Source organism: Agelaius phoeniceus, chromosome 4 (assembly GCF_051311805.1).
Source record: "Agelaius phoeniceus isolate bAgePho1 chromosome 4, bAgePho1.hap1, whole genome shotgun sequence".
In the NCBI taxonomy this organism is placed as follows: domain Eukaryota; kingdom Metazoa; phylum Chordata; class Aves; order Passeriformes; family Icteridae; genus Agelaius; species Agelaius phoeniceus.
Genome location: NC_135268.1, coordinates 49,109,423 through 49,130,695, shown reverse-complemented (window position 1 = coordinate 49,130,695; position 21,273 = coordinate 49,109,423). Strand labels below are relative to the sequence as shown.

Below are 21,273 nucleotides of genomic sequence, written 5' to 3'. Positions count from 1 at the left end.
CTGAACCAGGGAATAAATTAGTCTCTCATCAACTACTTCTCTCCGTTCATTAGGTAAGAGAAGTGGTGAATTCTCCATCACTTGGTGTCTTCAGGCAAGTCTCGATGTCTTTCTGAAAGATATTCTTCAATCAAATAGTACTTATTAGGCTGCATGAGAAACTGAAATACAGATAAGGAAGTACAGGAATAGAAAATCCATCAGAGTTTAACATTCTACTGATTTTTTGGGACTAGGACTTGGCTTCTGCCTTTATTCTTTGCACTTAAGAGGAAGACTAACATGTCCTGAATTTCCTTCTGGAAAGGTATTTAAAGAATTCTGACCTTCAGCAATGCACCTAAATATGATGTAAAACATATAATACTTTAGATATAATATGTGAATATCTTCTAATTAAGAAACTAACTGATTACCAGAAGACAAAGACTTGAGGACAGATAGGGTACATAGGTCTAAATACAGACAGGATGAAACAACCACTAGTTATATATAAAAAGTCCTATGTTTTATGCCTCTCTGATGATACCATTCCCAAGCATTGCCTTGCACCATACCAACTGTGCCTTTGGCTCCCCTTCCCTCCAGCCTTCCCAGAGAACCCTGCCAAAGCTCACAGCAGAAATCAAAGAGAGAGAAAGCATGCAGCAATGTCTTTCCTCCTTCATCCAACAGCAGTTCTCTCCAGCCAAGTGACAGAGCAGTAAGAGAGTAGGTTAGGTATTATTCAAGGTACTAGCAGTACCTTGAGTAGTGACAAGAGTGACACTGTGTCTGTCTGCTACACCAATTGTGCTTTCACTGTTCTGCTCAAGGAAACCAAGAAATTGAAGCTGAAAAGAAATCTAAAAAAATAACTAAAAAAAAAAAAAAAAAAAAAAAAAAAAAAATCAAATCACTTGATAGTATTCCCATCATGACCAGAATGCTGGTCCCTAATCCTGTTAATTGCAATACAAATCTGTCACTGGCAATACTGTTGGCCTGAATTTATCTGAAACTGTCACAGCTTTATGCCTGTTCATGTCTGATGTGTTTGCCAGCTCACAGTTGATATATCAAAGAATCCCTCTTAAATTTCAGTTTTCCTTCCTGCACAGAATCATGTCAATCCCTTTTATTTATTATTCTGCATCTTCAATCCAAAGAAGCAGAGGACTAGAAGAAACACAAGAAGCTGGTTTTTCCTAAAGAAACACTAATTTTACTGTTTGATAGAGAAGCCCAAGTCACTCTTTGGGAAGTGCAGAAGTACACACAGATGTGAAAATTGGATACTTTCATACTAGGGTTGTCAATGACCCAGGAACAGTAAAGCCATTTTCAAGACTGCTAAATTGAAATTATAAAGTACAATCAGGACAGGGTTACATTTACTAGAGACTTGGTAATACCTGGTGGAGTGCTGCATGTCACTTGAAGGCTTGCAAAGCTAAGCAGATTGAAGTCATCAATGCTCACTGCCCAAAACAACATCTCTGTGCCATGGAGAAGCTGGCACTAGTCAATGAGAGGAGGTGAGTTTTATCTTTTACATGCAGATCCTTGGACAACCTGGCTTGCTCAAGTATGTGTCACCCACTGTAAAGCTCTCAAGCAGTGCCTAGGAAGCAAAAATTCACAGGCTTCCAGGCAGGGGTTGCAAAGTACATCTGCACTGGAACCAAGACATGTCTCAGTTCCTTCCTGTTCTCTACCTACATTAGACAAGTAGCTTAGAAGTGCTGCTGCTGCTGGAGAATGGAATTACCACACCTTCAGTCACTCCACATGCGACCAAAATGAATAGTTCAAAGAGCAAAACAATAAATTAGGTGCCATTAGTTTACAGAGACACCATTTTATGCTCTTGCTCACTTGTACTTTCACCTCTTTTCAATTACCATCTCAGTGTATTTCCCTTTTGTATTTTCCCTTGCACCATCATCTACAGACACGGGTAAGACAGACAGGTAACAGTCAGGCTCCTCACATTCCAGGCATCGCCATTTCTTTTGTAGGAACTTGTTTCCATCAATATATCTGCATAATACCTCGTCTTCCTCCCCAGTTCAACTGTCATCTAAATGACCAAATCAGGCCTGTTGCTATTGGGTTCACTACTTATTTTCCATTACGGTCTCTATTCTAGAATAAAATTATCTATACTATTTCAAATGGTCAAAATGTGTGCTGTGTAACATCCTACTGGGCATTTGCTTTCTTGTTACTGACACAGAAAACTTCCAACACTTCAGAAACCTTAATTTCAGAGAGAAAAACACTTTTCTCATAACATACACATAAATGTACACATAAAGGCTGAATACAAAACACTGTAACATCTAAAAATAACACAGCATAACAAGCACCAATAATGTGGGACCATTTTTGTTAATTCCCTGGAAACCACCTTCCAATCACTCAGAGCATGGAAATCAGAAATGGCATTTCTAACGTGCTCCACAGACAGTGTATCACAGACACCCCGTTGTTCTTGCACAATGTCATTGTAATAGTTTGTATTTGTGTTCTTGAGCAGAATCTTGCTCTTGAAAGGTACTGAAACAAGCATGCTTCCTGGAGCACCCACAGCCATGCCTTGACAAAGCTGAGCAGAATGCACTCTCTTTGCCACAGTGGCCTCAACAGCATATTGACCATCATTTATCCTTTCCTTGCACTTGTTTTACTCAAGATAATATCATGACAATAGTTCCTTCTCCTCATTTAAAGCACTCAGATACCCCTCCTTGTTGAGTTGTCCACGTAAAAAATATCTTGCAAAAATTCTTATTACTGGTTTTATACATAGGGCTCTTCTATATTTCTCTATTCAACATTGCAAAGATAACTCAGTTCTTCCTACTAAAATAACATTTCTCCTCTGTACAGAAGCTATCTCACAACTCTACATCATCTGAAGATTAGTGACAAAGTCACTAATAAAAATATCAGAAAAGACTGATTCTGTAGCAAGCCTCAATGACTCAAATTCTGTTGTAAAACATAGTAAAATACAATGCTCAGTTTGTGTTAGGAAAACATTCCACAGTCATTTCAGTTATGGTATATACCCCTAGTAAAAGGGTAATGTGATAATGACAATCTGACCAACAAAATTATAAATGTATGCAAACACTTGCTACCTCCCAAAATTATTTCACTTTATCTTTTTTAAAACAACAGCACAAAACAAGAAACTGCCTTTTAGTTTGGAAGATGCTATGACTAGCCTTGCATGGCAAGGTTTGCATGACATAGGGGCCACAGGGGTGGACTCTGTGAGAAGCTGCCAGAAACTTCCCCTGTGTCTGGCAAACATGCACCTGCAGCCCGTGGAGGTCCCCGTGCCAGAGTGTGAGCAGCCTGGTTTTGAAGGACTGCACTCCATGGAAGGACCTACACTGCAGCAGCTCATGAAAACTGCAGAGCCTGGGAAGGACTCACATTGGAAAAGTTCATGGAGGACTCTCTGCCCCAGGAGGGTTCTCACACTAGAGCAAGACAAGACTGAGAAGATTCTTTCCCCTGAGGAAGAAGGAGTGGCAGAGATAACTTGCAATGAACTGACTGTAACTACCATTTCCCATCCCCCTGAACCACTCTAGGGCAGGAGATAAATTCAGGAGTAAAATTAAGCACAGGAAGAAGGCTTCAGGGAAGATATTTTAAAATTTAGTTTTTGTTTTCTCATTACCCTACTCTGCTTTGACTAGTAATAAATTAAACTAATTTTCCCCAAGTTAAGTCTGTTTTGCCCATGATGGTAATTGGTGAGGGATCTCTCCTTGTCCTCATCTTGACCCATGAGCTTTTTGTTGTATTTTCTCTACCCTTCTCAGTTTAGAAGAGGAGTGATAGAGCATCTCTGGTGGGCACCTGGTGTTCAGCCAGGGTCAACCCATCACAGGCACAAAAACAAGAAATATAACATGAAAATCAAATAGGAGCCAAATGAAAATGCAAGCCAAGAAAGGAAGGGATTATCCAAAAGTAAGGATTCTTTTATGAGGGCAAGTCAGGAAACCACTCAATTGTCCTGAGCCAACAGGACTGCCGTGCTGGTCCAGACGGGGCTCCACAGGAAACACCGAGTGCACATTTTTCACATTCTCACTCTAGAATAAGAAAGGTTCTGATTTTCTGGAGGTATTTCAGTAAGGCTTTTGGGAGACATTTAAAATCATATATCTCAGGAATGCAAAATGGGAGCCTGGAAACTACTATAACATCCAGTCTATTCCACTGTGCAGTGCCAGGCTTAATAGAGCTGAGAAAGATTGCCTGTCTATAAAACAACAAATTCTGCTTGGGTAAATGCTGCTTCACCTTTTCTTTGAAACAGTCTGTCCATCTGATACGTCCAATCAATTGGTACAACCAATTCCACACACACCAGAAACTCTGATTGTAACCACCACCAAATCAGCAGTTGTAAGTACTTTGCTCTGATAAATCCTCCTTCAAGAGGAAACTTTCTTGCTATAGATCCTGTCAGGAGAATTCAGCCTCTGAACCTTTACTGGCAGAAACAGTATGGATGAATTTCAAAATTTTGGGTGATTTGAGTGCACAATTCCTGTCTGTGCATAATCAAAGTTCTCAAGAGCTCTGAGAATACATATATTGTCCTAATTGTAAGACATCTTCATTGGCTAAAGCTCTGTGGCTAGCTGGGATACATTAATGTGCACTAATGTATACCTATTCTATTTTTAACAGCCAACATCAGCAACAGTGAAAACTAAATTCCAGCCTTCATGGAACTTCAAACATTTATCACCAAAACTTTGATCATGCCAGAGGCAGATAGGTGAGTGTAGTAAAGCCAAGGAATTGACCAAATATGGGAAAATGTGGAGTAAAGTCTTTCTCAGAAGAGACTCATAATCACTCCTCCTTTCTACCCAAATGAATATTTCCTTAGTGAATACAATTAAAAAAAAAAAAGAGAACCAAAACAAAAAACTTCCTCAGTAAAACAGGTTTAGAAATCTCCCATCCTATGCATAAGTATACTTCACTGAGGAGGAAGGAGGCTGTAGGATAGGCCAGGAGGTTCAAATTCAGTCAGACAAATTTTGTCACATAGCATGCAATATGCAAAAATATTTTTTAAGTATTGACTGCTTTAAAAGGCACTGAGATTTTGCTTTAGTTTTAAGTATCACATAGTATTTCCCATGCATTTTATCCTTAAAAGAACTAAATTAGGGAAAGAATCATTAAATACAAATTCTTCCTATGTGTAATGTCCTGATGCAAGATGCCCTTTTGCTAGTACTAGAACAGAAAGTCCATTTAGCATGAAGGTAGGACATCTATACCAACCTCCTTACAAATATAAGTAAAATGTGGTAATTAATGCTGTATCCACATGCAATTAACCATGAATAATACAATGAAAGAAGCTTTCAGCATAGCTCAGGATAAATCTATGCAATTTATTGCTTAATACTGTGGCAGATTTGTGGTTTGTAAGTTTGATGGTCAATGTCTATGACAGAATGTATAGAACAAACAAAAAAAAACCTTCAACAAATCTATTGCCAAAAATCAACTCACACATCATTTGCTTTTCCATTTATGCTGAACTTTGATGGATACGGCTGTTTACTACAGCACTAAAATGATGCACAAATATGAGCTGATCTAAATTCTTCAATATTTAACATGGTTTGTACACCATAAACAGCTGCTCACATAATGTGGAAATTCTGAAACTATTTCTAAGTCTATGTAAGCCTCAACTTGAGCCAAAAAAAAATAAAGTACCGGATTGTTTTTTATGTATTACCAGTTTTTGACAAGTGAGGCAATTTTGCACTTCAATGAAGTCAAGATTGCAAATTTAGCATGAAGTGAAGTAGCGTGCAGCAGCTGAGCTGAGGTTCAAGGGAAGGGGATCATCAGCACAGCAATATGCAGTACTGAACTGACAAACTTAGTCATCTTGTTACAGAACAAAGAGAGCTGGTAACAACCACACTGCATATTTCCTATGATAAGGCCAACCTAGAATCCATAAAACAAACAGGAACATAATTTAAAAGTCACAAGTCGTGTCCTGGGGAGAATGCAGCAATAATAAAAGTGGTTACCAGGACACCAGGGAAGTTAATCCTTAGGACTGTATTTAAAAACAAAAGCAGTGAGAACACTGCAAGCTGTGAGAAACTCTTGTATTGGTGCAGCATTGTACAATCAGCTGTTTCATGCAACTCAAGAGCATCTTTCTGTATCTTTAGTGCTCTACATAGCAACTTTAAATCAGTCTCTGTAATTTTAAATTTCTTCACAGTTTTTATGATGGGCACATCCTTTTGAGATGTGAATCCAAAATAAGCAGCTCTTACTGCCTGAGCTAACAGAGTATCAGTAGTACTCAGCATGGAAAATCCCCTTCTTAGGCTCTCTGATCACCAGGAAGCACAGCCATCATCAACTCTTGAAAAACAGGTGCACATTAAAACTAGAGCCATGTATTGGCAATATAATTCAGATGCATTCTTCTAATCTTCCTCAGGACTCCTTGGAAAACAGCTCAGCAGATGTGGGGTTGGATAAACAGACACTTCTGAAGACCTGTGTGAGGCTCACCCTGTGACAGAGCTACACAACATCACTGTGCAAGATCCCAGGGCTGCTTTTGCACTGTTTGTTTACTCAGGTGGAGAGCTCACCGCTGCAGGTCAATACATTTTCTAGTTCACAACAGATCTTTGCCACAGGATATCACTAAAATGGTATCTCTTTCTGGGACTGAGGAAGTACAATACTTAAAGGAGTAAATTCTCTTTTCCCAAGGATAAATGCACAGCAGACTTTACAAGTCACACCACCACCATCTGGTACCAGTTCTAGTGGGAGAGAGAGCTAACACTTCGACATCCAGCAAGCAGCTGTCAAAGCTGGAGAGAAATGCCCTGGGTAGGATCACAGCCTAAATTACACACCTTTGCAGAAGGAGCCACCCAACTGTATCCAGTGCTTCCAGCTCTGAGCTCTTTCCTGAGGCAAGACAGCTAAGACACACCATAAAAAGACTGTCCTCCTCTGCTGTAACCCAGCAACCAGGAAGGGAGCATGGGTTTGGTGATCGGAGACCACTTCTCAAATCTGCCCTGTCACAGGGATATCAACACAGCCTTCTCACATCTCAAGCGTTTCCCCACCAGGCCATTGGATATTCTATCACAAGTGATCATCCTTCCTTTCTAGAGATGTTGCTTTCTCCACACTTCAATCTTGCCCTCCCATTGCAGTGCATGCACAGACAAGCCAGCTCCAGAATCAATTCCTTTCCTTCTCCATGGCCCCACACAAATTATTTAAGATAATGAGAGCAGCTTCAATAGAACTTAATATGCCAAGGACTACCTAGCAGTCTGGCTACTAATCTGAGTATTGAAAAAGCTACTAATCTCCAGTACTGAAAAGGGAGGACTCAAGTCTGCTCAGACTCCCACATGGGATTGGTGGGAGGCTGTATCTAAGAGGCATACTGGCCACTGGGTTGAAACGGGGTAGGTATCCACCTAAGATGCATGGCAAACACTTAACAAGCAGCAAGTCAGTTTTTTACATGCCTCCCAGGGAAATTTAGTAATTATGCCTTTCAGGTGCCTAATCACCATTTTGCATACTTCATCTCCCCAAGTAAAAAACAAAACCCAAACACAAAATCAACCAGTCAAAAAAAAATTCCTGAAAATGGAAGCACAATCAAAGCAGTTTTAAAATGGCAAAGAATTTTAATTGTTTATTAGAATAATCAGGTATGTAACAATGAAGTGTTAGTAGAATGGAATCAAAACTTAACAGCCAATAAACACCTTTATGCTTTTCTGTTAATTTTCCAAGGATACAATTAGTGTCTTTCATGACAGCACAACTAAAACTTCAATGAGACACAGGTAAATGAATATACAGGAATGTCAGTAATGTATTATATGAGAGCATGGCCTTCCCAAACTCAGAGAACTCAATTAATCCAAGCAAAAATTCATTCAAAAATTCATTCAAAAATTCATTCAAAAATTGGAAGGCTGAGAGCAACCAAAGTCTGACATCGCTTACTGTTTAGCTGCAACAACAAAATTGTTTGTATGATAATTTAGTATTATTTTACTATTAAAATCTACCATAGTGTTTTTTATCCTTAACAATCCTTCCTGAGAAAACAGTCTGTTCTTCTGAGAGGACATTGTATAGCCTGCCAAATTCACACTATTTGACATTTATCAGGGAAGCAGCATGTTGTCATCAGTGTAAATAATGCTGCTTGTCCCAAATCCCACTGAGTCACCATATTGACCTGCTGCGAGCAAAAGCAAAACTTGGAGGAGAAATCTACCCTGGTTTACTACTATGTTGCAGAGCTAGTCAATCAGAATTTTACTGGAATAATACTAGAGACTTTGGGTTGCCTCATAGAGCCCTGGATTATAGCCAAGTAAAAGCTTCCCTGCCACAAAATACAATTAATTCTAGTCCCTAGATCTAGCAGTGCAGAGAGCAGTAAAAATTATTTAGAAAGGAAAAACAAAGGGGAGATAGGTTATAAGAGCCAGTTCAATATCCACTCTGTTCATTTTGCAATCTGAATCATGTGATGGGAAGAGAAAAGAAGAAAGAAGAGCACTCCATTCTATGTTCTACCACCAGACAGGCATAAAAGTGCACAAAACATAACTTATAAAAACCATGGCAAATTTATGCCAAATAAATCCATCCACCTGTGTGCTGCCTAAAGCCTTACACATGCAAACATGTATGCACTGGTGCACACAATTCTTAAAGATTTTATTTATCTTATGACAAAATGAAAGAACTGAAAGCATAACTATGGTGGGGAACAAACCTATTAGCCTAAGTCATGTCCTAATGAATACTGGTGGTGATTTGTGTGACATCTCTGAAAGGAAGAAGAATGGCTGATTAGGAACCAAGGACCTTAGTTATTTTCTCTATCTTTCAAATTTCATTGACCTTAAAGCTATATTAAGTTTGCTTTAGTAGTTTGCTGAAAGTGCTTTGAACACTCATTGTCTTGTACATTTTCCCAAGCTTCTCAATGCTTATTTCTTCTGATTCCAATTTTCCCAGTGTAAAAAATAAAGTCAGCCAGAAATCTTACACGCAGCTGGAAAATTTAAATGTGATTTGGTGTCATTGGATGCACCAGGATTGAAAACTTTGTGGAGGGGAAATAAAACTAATATTTAAATATAAATACATGAAAAAGTTTAAGCAAAAAATATGAAGAGTCTTGTGTTCAGAGATATCATCTCATACTAACCATCACAGGGAAAACTATAAACTCCCCAACAATTTTCAGTGTAAGGGTTGATGCTGAACAATCTGAAAATTTTACCCCTGTCACCATGAAGAATTGCCCTTGACTTGATGTTTCTGAAATCCTACAACATATTTTTTGACTATGTAACATTTCCCTCTACCAAAAAAGAATTTTAAAAGGGAGGAAATTGACATTATATCAATAGAAGACCTATCTGAATGCTTGCAACTGGTACTGTCAGGAAAATAACTTATTGTTAAACAGAAACATACATTGTATATTCTAATGAAAAAACATAATGAATATGGTTTTTTGGAGCAAGACAGTCTTTTTGTTTTTCCAGTAAATCATCACAATAGCAGAGAAAGATACGCACATTTTTGGAATTTAAAACAACAGGATATACTATTTTTTAAAATAACTGCATTATGCTTTGGTTTCCAAAAAGAAGCCTTATCCTAATACTATTTCAATAAAGACTTCCACAACTTAGAGTAAGCACTGTTAAGTATTTTAGCATCAGATGAGAAACAGCCAAGTATTATTATTACTCTGTGTTTCCTTGTCTACTTTGTGACAGTTCATTCTAATACTTACAGGAAATTGAAGAGTGATCAGTTATAACATTTCCTAATAAGGCTTGGAGAAGACAGCACTCCAGCAGGATTTTTTGTTATCTACCAGGTGCTGCAACTAAACTCCTGCTTCTTTTTGTGCATATTAACAAAAAAAAGTCACAACAAACCCAACCTTCCCCAAAAAAACATTTCCACTACAATAAGAAAAAACTTCTTTGTCCACCTTTACATCCCAACAATTTTGGTCAAGCACCCTGCCATTTTCTGTCTTCACTATAACTGAATTCTGGAATTCAGCAGAGTTTACAATCAAGTTGGTCCAGAATCTAGGCACAAATCCTATACTACATTGCCTACTTCCATTAATTACTCTGCTCACTTTGCAATAGAGAAACGTCTCTACTTACACTATAAATTCATTCCACAACCCAAGCATATAAAAAGAGTATTATCAGGTTGTTGAAGAAAGATAAAAATTTTTAATATAGCACTTTAATTTGTGCTATTTAAAAAGAAATATTATGTGAAATATTAAATAAATTTTTTACATTTTATGTCTCTCATTTATGCCCAAGTCATATTGTTTGAGCCCATTTTTAGCTTTATACATTATGAATAGTGCCAGTTGATCCGTACAACTGGCTAAATCTAGTGAACCAAGTAAAAAAAATAAAAACAAACAAAAAAAACCCAAACGAACAAAAAAATCCAAAAGAAGAACCAAAAAAATCAAAAAAAGAACTAAACAAACCAAACAAAAAACCCAAACAAACCAAACCAAAAAACCATACAACCAAAACCAATAGCAAAAAAGCCCCAAATTAACACACAACACCCCCCCCCAAAAAAAAAAAAACAAACACCAAAAAAACCCACCCAAAAACTGCACCAAAAAACAAAGCAGCAAAACAACAGAAGGCAAATAAAATCAAGGAAGCATAAAAAGCCCCATAAAACATTGTACCTGACCATCACAGCTAACAAAATATTTCATTAACCATTTTAGATCTACCTTCAGGTATCCAAAAATTGGAACTTCCCACTAAGTCACTGCAACCTGCTCCCAGGTGATTAATCTCTTCTACCTTTCAAGCAGCATTCAGTACAAAATGTGCCAGTTGTTTATGACCTGCACCCACTCTTACCCTATTTAAACCTGATTCTAGCATATCTTGACTGTAAATCATCAACAATAAAAATGTTGAGTAATGAAATTAGAGCAGCAGAAAACTGTTGACATGTCAAAGAAATTGTTCAATGGCACAGCAGCTTCCATTTGTATGGTCCTGTACTTATATTTAGATGAACTCTATGCATTTCTCGAGCCTGACTTCCTTCATTAGGATCTGAGATTTAAATGCCCTAAAAAACTGCCCTAAAAAACCCAAACTGTAACACTCTAGGCAGTGGAGAAGTAGTGAAGCAGAAAAGAATGGTCATTATATTTAAAAACTGAAATGCAGGACTGTTTAAGTCACACAAAGGAGATAGGCTGTGCATCCACATAAGGAGTCCAGTAACCAGACCTGTGGCCCAAGTGTTGCCATCAAGACCAAGCTGCTCTTCAAATACTTCAATTCATATATGAGGCAGGAGGGTTTAGCTCCACTTCACTATTGCTGGGACAAAGGAAGCTTTTATCCCACTACTCCAAAGAAGGAGCAAAGTAAGTAAGTGGTACTACTCTAGCTCTGGTACGTTTTTGGTACCTCTCCAGTACATCTGTGTATTCAAATAGAAGTTTTGGTCCAGAGGTTAAAATTTTCAGTTTCACTTAAAGTGAAACTTTACACACAATAGTGGATCTGCTGACATCTCACCATTAAAGAGCTTCAGGGATTAACAACAACAACAACAAAAAATGGCACACTAAAACAAGAAGTATCTTACCTATAGCTTCAAGATTGTATGCAGCCCATCAGAACAATTTATCAAGCCCAATCTTTGTTTTGTAAGTCAGAAGTTTGGGGAACAGAGCTGGCCATCAGCCAGATTAATTGCTCTAGATGTCTGATCACCAAGGGCTGACAGAGGATTTCCACTTTTCTCCCACCCCACCACGTAAGTTGAGCTGTGTCCATAAATGACTAAAAGATAAGTATTTCATACCAGAGAAAATATATCTGAATCACACAAAAGCAGCATGCAGGTTTGTCCACGTGACAACATTTCTCATGAACTTGCAGGGTGAATTTCAGTCACAAAGCACCCAAGCAAGGAGAGGAGTGTGTGCCTACATGGTAGTGAACAGCTGGACCCCCGAGTTCCCCCATTAGAAGCTACAGGACTTGCTAAGGACAAGATGACATTTAACTGTCTTCAGAAAAAAACAAGAAAAATCGATAGTTACAACCTACTTGTGGCTAAGTTTGAAGAAATAATTCCATTCAAAAGGGTTTTTTTTGAGTCTGACCTGATTTTCCCTGAGTTTCACACTCTTTTAACAAACACCTGAGGTTGAAGCTCATGTTACCACTGTTTAGGAGTCTATTTTTTGAAGACTACTTTTCAATAGCATTCTTCATCTCCAAAACTGGGTAGGTCTTTAAAAATAAACTTCATAGGAATACAGTGAAAAGGAAATAGTACAGAAGCATAAAAATAGACTCAGGAATCCAATAACAAACTATAAATCATTCATTTCCATCACATGTTGACTTGCAGCAATATTTCTGCTTATACTAACAAAAGCAGTTCAGAACATTTAGGGATAGATTCATTCCTTCTAAACAGAAAGCATTTTAACTTGCTCCCAAAACAAAGAAATCACAGGTAACCAAGGTTTGAGTTACCTCTCTTGGGTTGAGCACATATTTAAGTGCTATCCTGCTGTGCCTGACAGAAAGTCTGTCCAAATCCCTCATGAACTCCAGGCAGACCTCAAAAAAGCTTGGGTCTTACTCCTGAGATGTCTTCTGCAGAACTGCACTCCTCATTGAAACACATTAAGTTTTTATCAAGAAGTTAAAGACAAGAAGAAAGAGTTGAAATAGGATAGGCAGGGGAAGGAGTATTAAAAAATACTGAAGATTACCATGTATAAAGTCAAATCAAGTGATAAAGAAACACAAACTGCATCTGCAGCTATTGCAGGCTTGCTCCTCCTACCCTCAGCCCAGTAAATTAGCTTGATGACAGGATTTTTTTCTTGGAATTAACACAATTCAGACTACTTAGCTAGCCTCTGAACTGCATTTAGTGCTTACTTTAATCAATGTATTAATCAGAAACACCCATCATGTGGCTCCAAAAAAGTAAATATAATTACATAAGAGAATAACTTAGAAAAACAGATAGTCCACATTTTCTACAGTAAAGATTTATTGGTTCTAGTGAAGAAATATATAACATGAAGTGGTATATCCAAATCATTTGATCATAATGATAAATGATAGGAGTTGCCTTTGACCCAAGACAACTATAAAAGTTGTTTTGACCAAAAAGAGAAAAATAACCCACCATCGAAAAATTCTAATTAGCATGAGTAATATATGAACTTATTCAATACAGAAAACCTACTTTAATTCTCTGGTCAGAAATTGGTCAAAGATTTACCTGTCAAAAAAGGACTTCTAATAATGTGCAATTTATCTTTACCAAAGTTTACTATTAATATGCCTAATTTCTAATATCATCAGATAGAAAAATCTTCATATTCTATAGCTAATCCAGTTTATCCCAACTTGCTCCCTCATAGAATCCTTCAAGGACAATCCCACCATGTTACTTTAGGGAAAAAAAAAAGATCAAATGAGTGAAACCATCCAGTTAATAATATAGAATCAACAGCTCATAAAACAAAACCCTTATTTCAAACTATAATGTCACCATGTTTGTTTTCCTTAACAGCCTCAACTGTTCCATAATTTTTCAGGGAACCTACACAGATGGCATCCCAGTTGCAAAAAAAGTGGGCAGAGACACCTGTATGCCATTTCAAGGTAGGTTAAAGTATAGGGCTAATAGGCTCAAGGCAGGGATCTCCCCTCCCAGTTAGTAGAAGATCCAAAGCCCTTTGCAAATGGTGAGATATTCAACAGAAAGAACTGTAAGGATTAGGTATTCAGGCATCTTCTTTCCTAATAAGCATACACTTCCTTTCCAAGCTAAGTGAAAATTTTTAATTTTGGGAGACTGGAAAATTTAGTATTATAGGCAAAGTCTATTTGAAAAAAACTTCAGGTTTAATATGCAACTTTTCCTCGAGCTCTGGCAATTGTACTGTAGCCAACAGAATTTCTACCACAACAGTGCCAGCACAGCACAGATTTTTTTAAATACTACTAATACTAAATACTATCATTTATCTAGTGAGAAAAAATGTGCAGATTTACATTAAGAAACACTGCTTACAAATTACATGCTACAGTCCGGCTGTTGTCCTGGATTCTTTGCACCACAAACTCACCACCAATCTCAGTACCAAGGAAACTGAGATTTCATTATCAGCACTGACTAGACAGTATTTGTGCAGAACAAAAAGTCAGATTCATTATAAGGAATAAAGAAGTAATTCAATAATAATAATAGTATAATGATTAAAGATAAAATAATATAATACATAATAATAAGGAATTTTTAAAAATTATAGATTAGTCCTTATAAGCAAAATATAGCAAGGAGTATTTTACATGTCAGGTTGGAAAGCAGGGTGTAACATCCATGTAAGGTTCTAGAGAATTAGATTCTATCTTCTGTTCTGCACAGTGGGAGACCAGAAGTAATCCTCCAGTCATAGAAAGGATTGCACAGTAGTTAAGCCTTTACTAACAGTAGCTGTGGGCTCACCTTGCACACCTGTCTTGGAAGAGCAAAGTCTCAAACCTTAGTACAGGCAGAATTAAGGAGAAACTCTTGAAAAAAAATAACAGTTCAAGGTACAATCACTAAAAAAACACTATCACTCTCTTACATACTCATAACATTAATGTGTAACCCCTTGAGTAGATTGCTCCCTTGAGTGCTTTCAAAATCTCCCAGTCTGTGAGAATGCTCCCACATTTATCCCAGCAGTATTAATTAAGCAGTGGAATAGAACTCTTCACATCTCATTTTATCTATCTTTCAAGTTGAAAAAAGATGTGTGTTCTGTTGCTGCTGTTTTTTTTTTAAAAATAATAGCAATAGTAATAATAAGAAGAACAATAGGGGAAAAAAAGGAGAGAAAGAGGAATTTCTCCAAAATGCATATAAATGGCTAAGCATTACACACTACTAATTTAAAGCAATTCCGTCCATGAATCAAAAGAGTTCTTTGAAGCCTCCATGAGAATAAATTTTATTAAGCTACCTGAGTAAATAACTGTTTTCCTATTGTTTAAAATAAAATCTAATAAATAAACCTAGGATTAAACTGTTCTTAAGTAATTTATTTTCCTAGGTATCCAAATAAAACCTACCACCAAAAGCAGTATTTACTTTCACTCCTCAGGAGCAGCCAAGATACTCTACTAAACCTCATGCTGCACAGTCAAGAAGCTTAGCATAAGCTCATAGCACTAATGCCTGTGTGTACAAGGTGAACTTCGTGCTACTATAAACATATTTCTTGGTTCCTGTCTCTTACCAGCAGGAGTGACAAATAACAAACTCTTCAGGAGCATATCTATCCTTCTAAGCAGAAATGGGAGCTAACATAACAACACAGCCAGGAGATTGAAAACAGTATCTACTGTAGGAGAGCAAAGAAGAGGAAGAAAAATGGAAGTGGGTGGACAGCAGCTGCGCAGCGATAGAAAATGGAAGGGGTGGGAAGGCAAAAATGAGAAGATGAATAGGGAAGGAGACAAACGAAATGTGAAAAGAGACAGAAGACAAAATTAACAAGAGTTAGTCTAAAACAGCACTTCTTAAATCCTGGCTCAGCCAAAGGAAATTACAAAGTCAGGCTGACAGGAAGAGTAAGTAAATCACAATGCTGCTGTCAGCGTCTCACTTCTTGAGTGGCGTTGCCAAGAGCCAGCCATGGCTGGGAAGTACTGGCCCCTGCGTGGCTGGGACAGGTGCTGCAGTGGCTTTGTTAGCTACATGTCTCATGAACAGCTGCTTCAGACAGTAAGCACCATTTATTGGGAAGGGGAGAAGAGAGGAAAGGGTAATCACAAGTGAGCCCAACTGGAAATGAGATTGAGCCCTTATTAGCCAGTCCACACACTAATCAACTAAGTCACAATTAATCCAAAGCATTAGGAAAGCAGACAAGCATTTTGTTAAAGAGAGCCACAAGAACTTATCAGGAATTGAGGTGAACTACTGTGCAAAGATACACAAATTACATTAAAATTATATCTGTGGTAGACAGAAAGTTTCCATCCAACGTTCTTCAAAAATTCCTGAAATTGTAACAGATAAAGAGAGAAACTCTTGGTAGGCAACACATGCAATGCAAGATCTGTGATGTTTAGAGACGTGCTCCAAGGTACAGCTGCAATGCTTCAACATATTTTAATTCATTAAAGACACTAGCCACATAGGATAACATGATGCCCTTATAATCTGCAATATCTTGGCCTGTATAATCAGTCCACACAGAATCAATGTGGAAAAGGAAAAGGAAACTAAGTTTCCTCAAGATTCCCATCCTAACTGACCTTCACCAAAACACATAGAAGAGACTGCACATATGGATGGACATAATTGCCACCTCACCCCTGAGTTTATTCAATAACACAAATAAGAATTAAATCATGTTTTACAGTCTTTGTAATTGAATATAGTGTAGTATTAGCCTTCCATTAATCTGATGTACAATCATCCTTAGCTCAAAGGGAGCCTGGGAGGAAGATAAAGGCCAATTTTTACTGAGAAACACTACCAAAAATGCAGAAAATGTTTGCGTAAGCTGGAAACCTACCGTGAATGTCTCTTCTGTACTTCTTTTCCTTTGTACTGGAGCAACTGGAAATTCAAGAAGGGACTTGACCGTCTTCCTTTTGGCTTTTTCCATTTGAATGTTAGTGAAATAGTTGACAGCAGCAAACTCAATCAGAGCAGAGAACACAAAGGCAAAGCAAACCGCTATGAACCAGTCCATGGCAGTAGCATAGGATACTTTTGGCAGTGAATGTCTTGCACTGATGCTCAGCGTCGTCATTGTCAACACTGTCGTTATTCCTTGAAAAAAATAAAGCAAAAGAACTATTGAATCAAAGTAAAACAAAGCAAGAACTGGCAAGGACCTTCAAACAAAGAATTTTAAATCACATATGAGTCGTTTTCTGCTGCTTGTGAATACTGCATTAAAGTCATGGCAAGCATCACATATCCATGAGCAGCTAAGTCCTAAAACAGCTTACCACTTTTTAAAGGAGCCACAGAAAGCCATGACTTCAGCAGATCATCTACAGCTCACATGAAAAAAACACAGAAGCCTTCATTTTATGTTTTTCATGTCAAGTTCAGTTGAATTTTTTACAAGTTATTTTCTAAACATGCGAATAAGATATAAGTTGTTAAATTGGTGAGTACTCCTCAGACTGCAACAAAAACATGACTTCTCCTGTAAATGGCTCTGAATGCCCCCTATTATTCTGCATCTGTGTCTCTGATCACACTTGTAACCCAAGAAACATTTTGGTGCTAAGGAAGAATATTATGCTAAAAAATCTGCTAGTTAAGAAATCATCAGATTTTTTTACAGCCTTCTGCTACTAGTCAGCCAATGAAATTTAATTAGATTTTCATCTTCTGAAATAACAACTTTAATTAAAATGTGTGAAGCATGAACACTGAAGATGGCCATCAAAAGATGGCCACTTCATGGTAGTACTTCAAATGCAAACACATGCTGCATAAAAACAAATGAATGGGGTCTTTTTTTCTTTTTTCATCCAGAATATCCCATATCATAAAAATGTAAAATCCCAAGTATGCATTGAGCACTGCATAAGTCCTAGCATGATAACCTCATGATGAGGTGATGAGTGACTACAAATAGAGATGTCCTTACTCTTATGAAAAGAACACTGTATCCACTCTAATTCAAGATGAAATTTTTATGCTCAGAAGAATTTAAATTCATTAAGATTATGTTTTTCAATAGATTTCTCACATCCCCATTTGCTAAATGATGGTATTCCATCAAGGTAACATAATGAAAAAAGGCTTCACCGACACACTGCCATACAGAGAAATGCTCACAATGACATCAGTCCTTCCTTCTAAAGAAGAAAAACAAAAGAGTAGCAGCCAGGTCATGACAGCTCAAAGGATTTCTCAGAGTTTTCAGGAGGATAAAAAATACAGATGCAAGCTCACAAAACCTTCTTCAGTGGGAAGGTATTAAAACCACACCACTGAAAATGTTTAGGTCTGAGAAAAAAAAAAAAAAAAAAACAGGGAAAGTTGGTTGTTTGGGTTTTGTTTCTTTCCCTGGAGGAGACCCATCTCTGTTTAGCCCTATCCTTTCTAAGGACCTGAGTGGACCTTTGTCCACTTCAAGCAAAAACTTTTTCTGAATTGTTTCTAAAAACATTTGCTTAATAGATGTAAAAATAGGGTAAAGTAAAATAAATGACCAAACATTAACCAAAAACAAGGAGGTAATCTGTGACAATATTAGTTTGCTGACAGTCTTTGTCAGATTTTTCTCCATTAAATCATTCTTCTGCAAGACTTGGGCCAGTACAACTGCCCCTATTACTGTTGCCAGCATCTAGCAGTCTATTGAGAGGCTTGTAGTAGAACTCCTGCTTTAGGCAGCTTTTTAAATGTTTTTATCCTATTTCTTTGTTAGAAAATATATTTCCATTTAGATTCTTGCACTTTGTCTTCCACTGAAGATTTTCTGGTATTTTCACTGTGCCACCTCATTCAAGCTGTATTTTGAAAAGATCAATTTTAATATCTTGTGATCAGTTTGCTTTTGTAATTCATTTTCATGATGGCAGTGGCAGAAAGGAAAGAAATGCACTAAATAAGAAATTACAGTAACAGAATCTAAGCCTTATTCATAGCAAGCTTCCACTGATGACACAGATACCTCATAACAAGACATTGGAACATCTCACACACTCCAAAACAATTTATTTTACAAGTATTCTATAAACCTTGAGTTCAAGTACCTCCACTACTATCCACTGGAGGATAAACCTGATCTGGATGTAGACTAAGGACTTGAGTGCATTACTCAGAGCCAGGTCTTTCTAGTTTGCTCCCTCAAGCAGGTAGAATCCCTAGAGCTGAGGAGCCATTTGCTACAGGCTACCATGCCACCCTTCTGGTTATATATTCCAAGTTTCTCCTCAGAGTCCAAGGATTCACTCAACAACATTCTTCATACATCAACAGCAAGATTCCCTCTGAATTTAAATTATCCCCTTGTTTCTGCAATAGCATGGAATATACCCCAAGGCACTGAAAAGGCCTATTCTAGTGAGAGTTTTTAAAAGAGCAAGTACAAGAAAAAGTTAAAAAAAGGAAATAATTACCAAATACAGTTCTAGCAGGTACTGATTCCTTATTTATCCAAAATGAAACTTGAGAGAGGATCACGGTCATAATGCATGGGATGTAGGTCTGAATCATAAAATAACCCATTTTCCGTCTGAGATGGAAATAAACTGTCATAACAATATATTCACCTAAAAAAATAAAAAGAAAATATTTTTCTGTGTATAAAATTTGTTTCAGACTCTCAAGTAGGATTGTTTAAGGTGATGCTATTCATATAACTTAACATGCACAGAAAGATATCTTCTCAGAACAAGAATGAATGAAGGTTTGTTTAAAAATCCCAGAAAAAGTAGGTCCTTACATGGAAGTTGATATCAAAAATGCAATAATACAACTAATACTGAATTACATTTTACAGTATAAGCATGATTTTAAAAATCCTTTTGACAGCTGTTGAAGATGAGAATCCAACAACACAATTTATCTACCTACCATGGTATCTGTAACATTGTGGTACCTACCTGCTGAATAAAAAATTAAGAACAATGATACACATCAAATGTTATGCAAGCATCTCAAATTTTTGCTAGATTTATAAGTCAGTCCCACTATGATAATGAAACAAATAATTGAGAAGAATTAAAAATACTCTAAATTTATCTAAAATGTTGTAATTCATATTAAGCAAACAGACCAAAAAAGCAGTTTTACCATAAACACAATAAACTGTCTACAATAAAGCACTACAGAATGAGCCTTTTGAGACAGCAAGGAATTTTTTTTTATTAACTCATAATAATCTATATGCTGAGAGGTAAATTCCTAGTGAATTGCAAAATGCCATTTTATCTTTGAGTAAAACATCCATAGAGCAATACATCAAATATATTTGCTTTATTTGTTTCATTTTGACTATCTCACAACACCCAAACCTGCTGATGCTTAGAAAATGATTCCAAATTTTAAAAATATTTTGGGAATATGCTTGTTTATCACCACACTGCTCATCAGTGATACTTCACTCATTTTGGATGCCTGTAGTTGCCATTTGCCTTATTTCTTACAGCACAAATCAGCAGAAGTATCTATTGTGACTAATGTATTTGTGCCTACCCTTATCTGGCTAGAGGGTTTTTATGGTTTTAATAACCCATTCTGTATGCTGTACTTCTATCCCAAGCTGTTTGCACCACCAAACAAAGGAAGTCTTTTGCACATAATGTGGATACAGTGCTGAGAAATTACTTCCTCACCCAGGCATCCTCTTGACTCTTCAAACTGCATTTTAAGCAGTGATTAAATGCTCATTTTGTCCCTTGGAGTAATGATCTCATTCTAGCTTTCTGAAAGACTGTCGCAATCTACTGTAATGAATCTGCAAATGTAAATCTCAAGGACAGAAACCTAATTCAGATTTACACTCTCAGCCCTTAATACATACCCTATGACATTCAGTAGAATAAAACTTACAGGAAGAAAAAGAACAGGCTTTGGGCAATGTTACAGGTTAGTTTTATGTCAAGTTGACTTTTACTGACGAGATTCCTACCTGTAATAGATTTTATAGTTTCAGAGGATACCGTATGCCCAAGCAGGTCATACTGAACTAAACTGGAAGACTCCTCAGGAACTTCCACTGACTTCTCAGGTCCTTTTGTCCAGGTATAAATCATTTCACTCTTTGGATAAGCATCTACAACACAGCATCAGTTTGCATAAATAGGAAACTTTTTCTCATGCCTTACTAAGAACCAAAGCCAAAGCTACTGAAACCAAACAGTAAAACATACATAAACAATTTCAGAAGATACCCTTCATGTTAAGTTACCCCCAAAAAGCCACCCTTGGAGTAGAATAAATAAGAGCTGAGGTAATATGTCAAGTGTCACACATAAATTCAGTTCACATATGAATGTGAAGACTAAACATAAATCCCTTATGGATCAGCCCTTCCTGGGCATGCAAAGTTTATCTTTATTTTAGCAATTTCTAACTATAACTTTACTATTTAAATATACT

The 21,273-nt window shown here is 37.2% G+C and overlaps 1 protein-coding gene across 2 annotated transcripts in view; it reads right to left on the bottom strand.

Annotated features, from left to right (window-relative positions):
* GABRA4 (gamma-aminobutyric acid type A receptor subunit alpha4) overlaps positions 1-21,273 on the bottom strand; it is a 47,792-nt gene that overhangs the window by 12,576 nt on the left and 13,943 nt on the right. For both annotated transcript variants that reach the window (XM_054632714.2, XM_077177566.1), the window contains 3 exons: positions 20,804-20,947; positions 19,290-19,442; positions 16,715-16,974 (listed from right to left, as the gene is read on the bottom strand). In XM_054632714.2, coding sequence (XP_054488689.1) covers positions 16,715-16,974; positions 19,290-19,442; positions 20,804-20,947 — 557 coding nt within the window. The remainder of the gene's footprint in view (positions 1-16,714; positions 16,975-19,289; positions 19,443-20,803; positions 20,948-21,273) is intronic.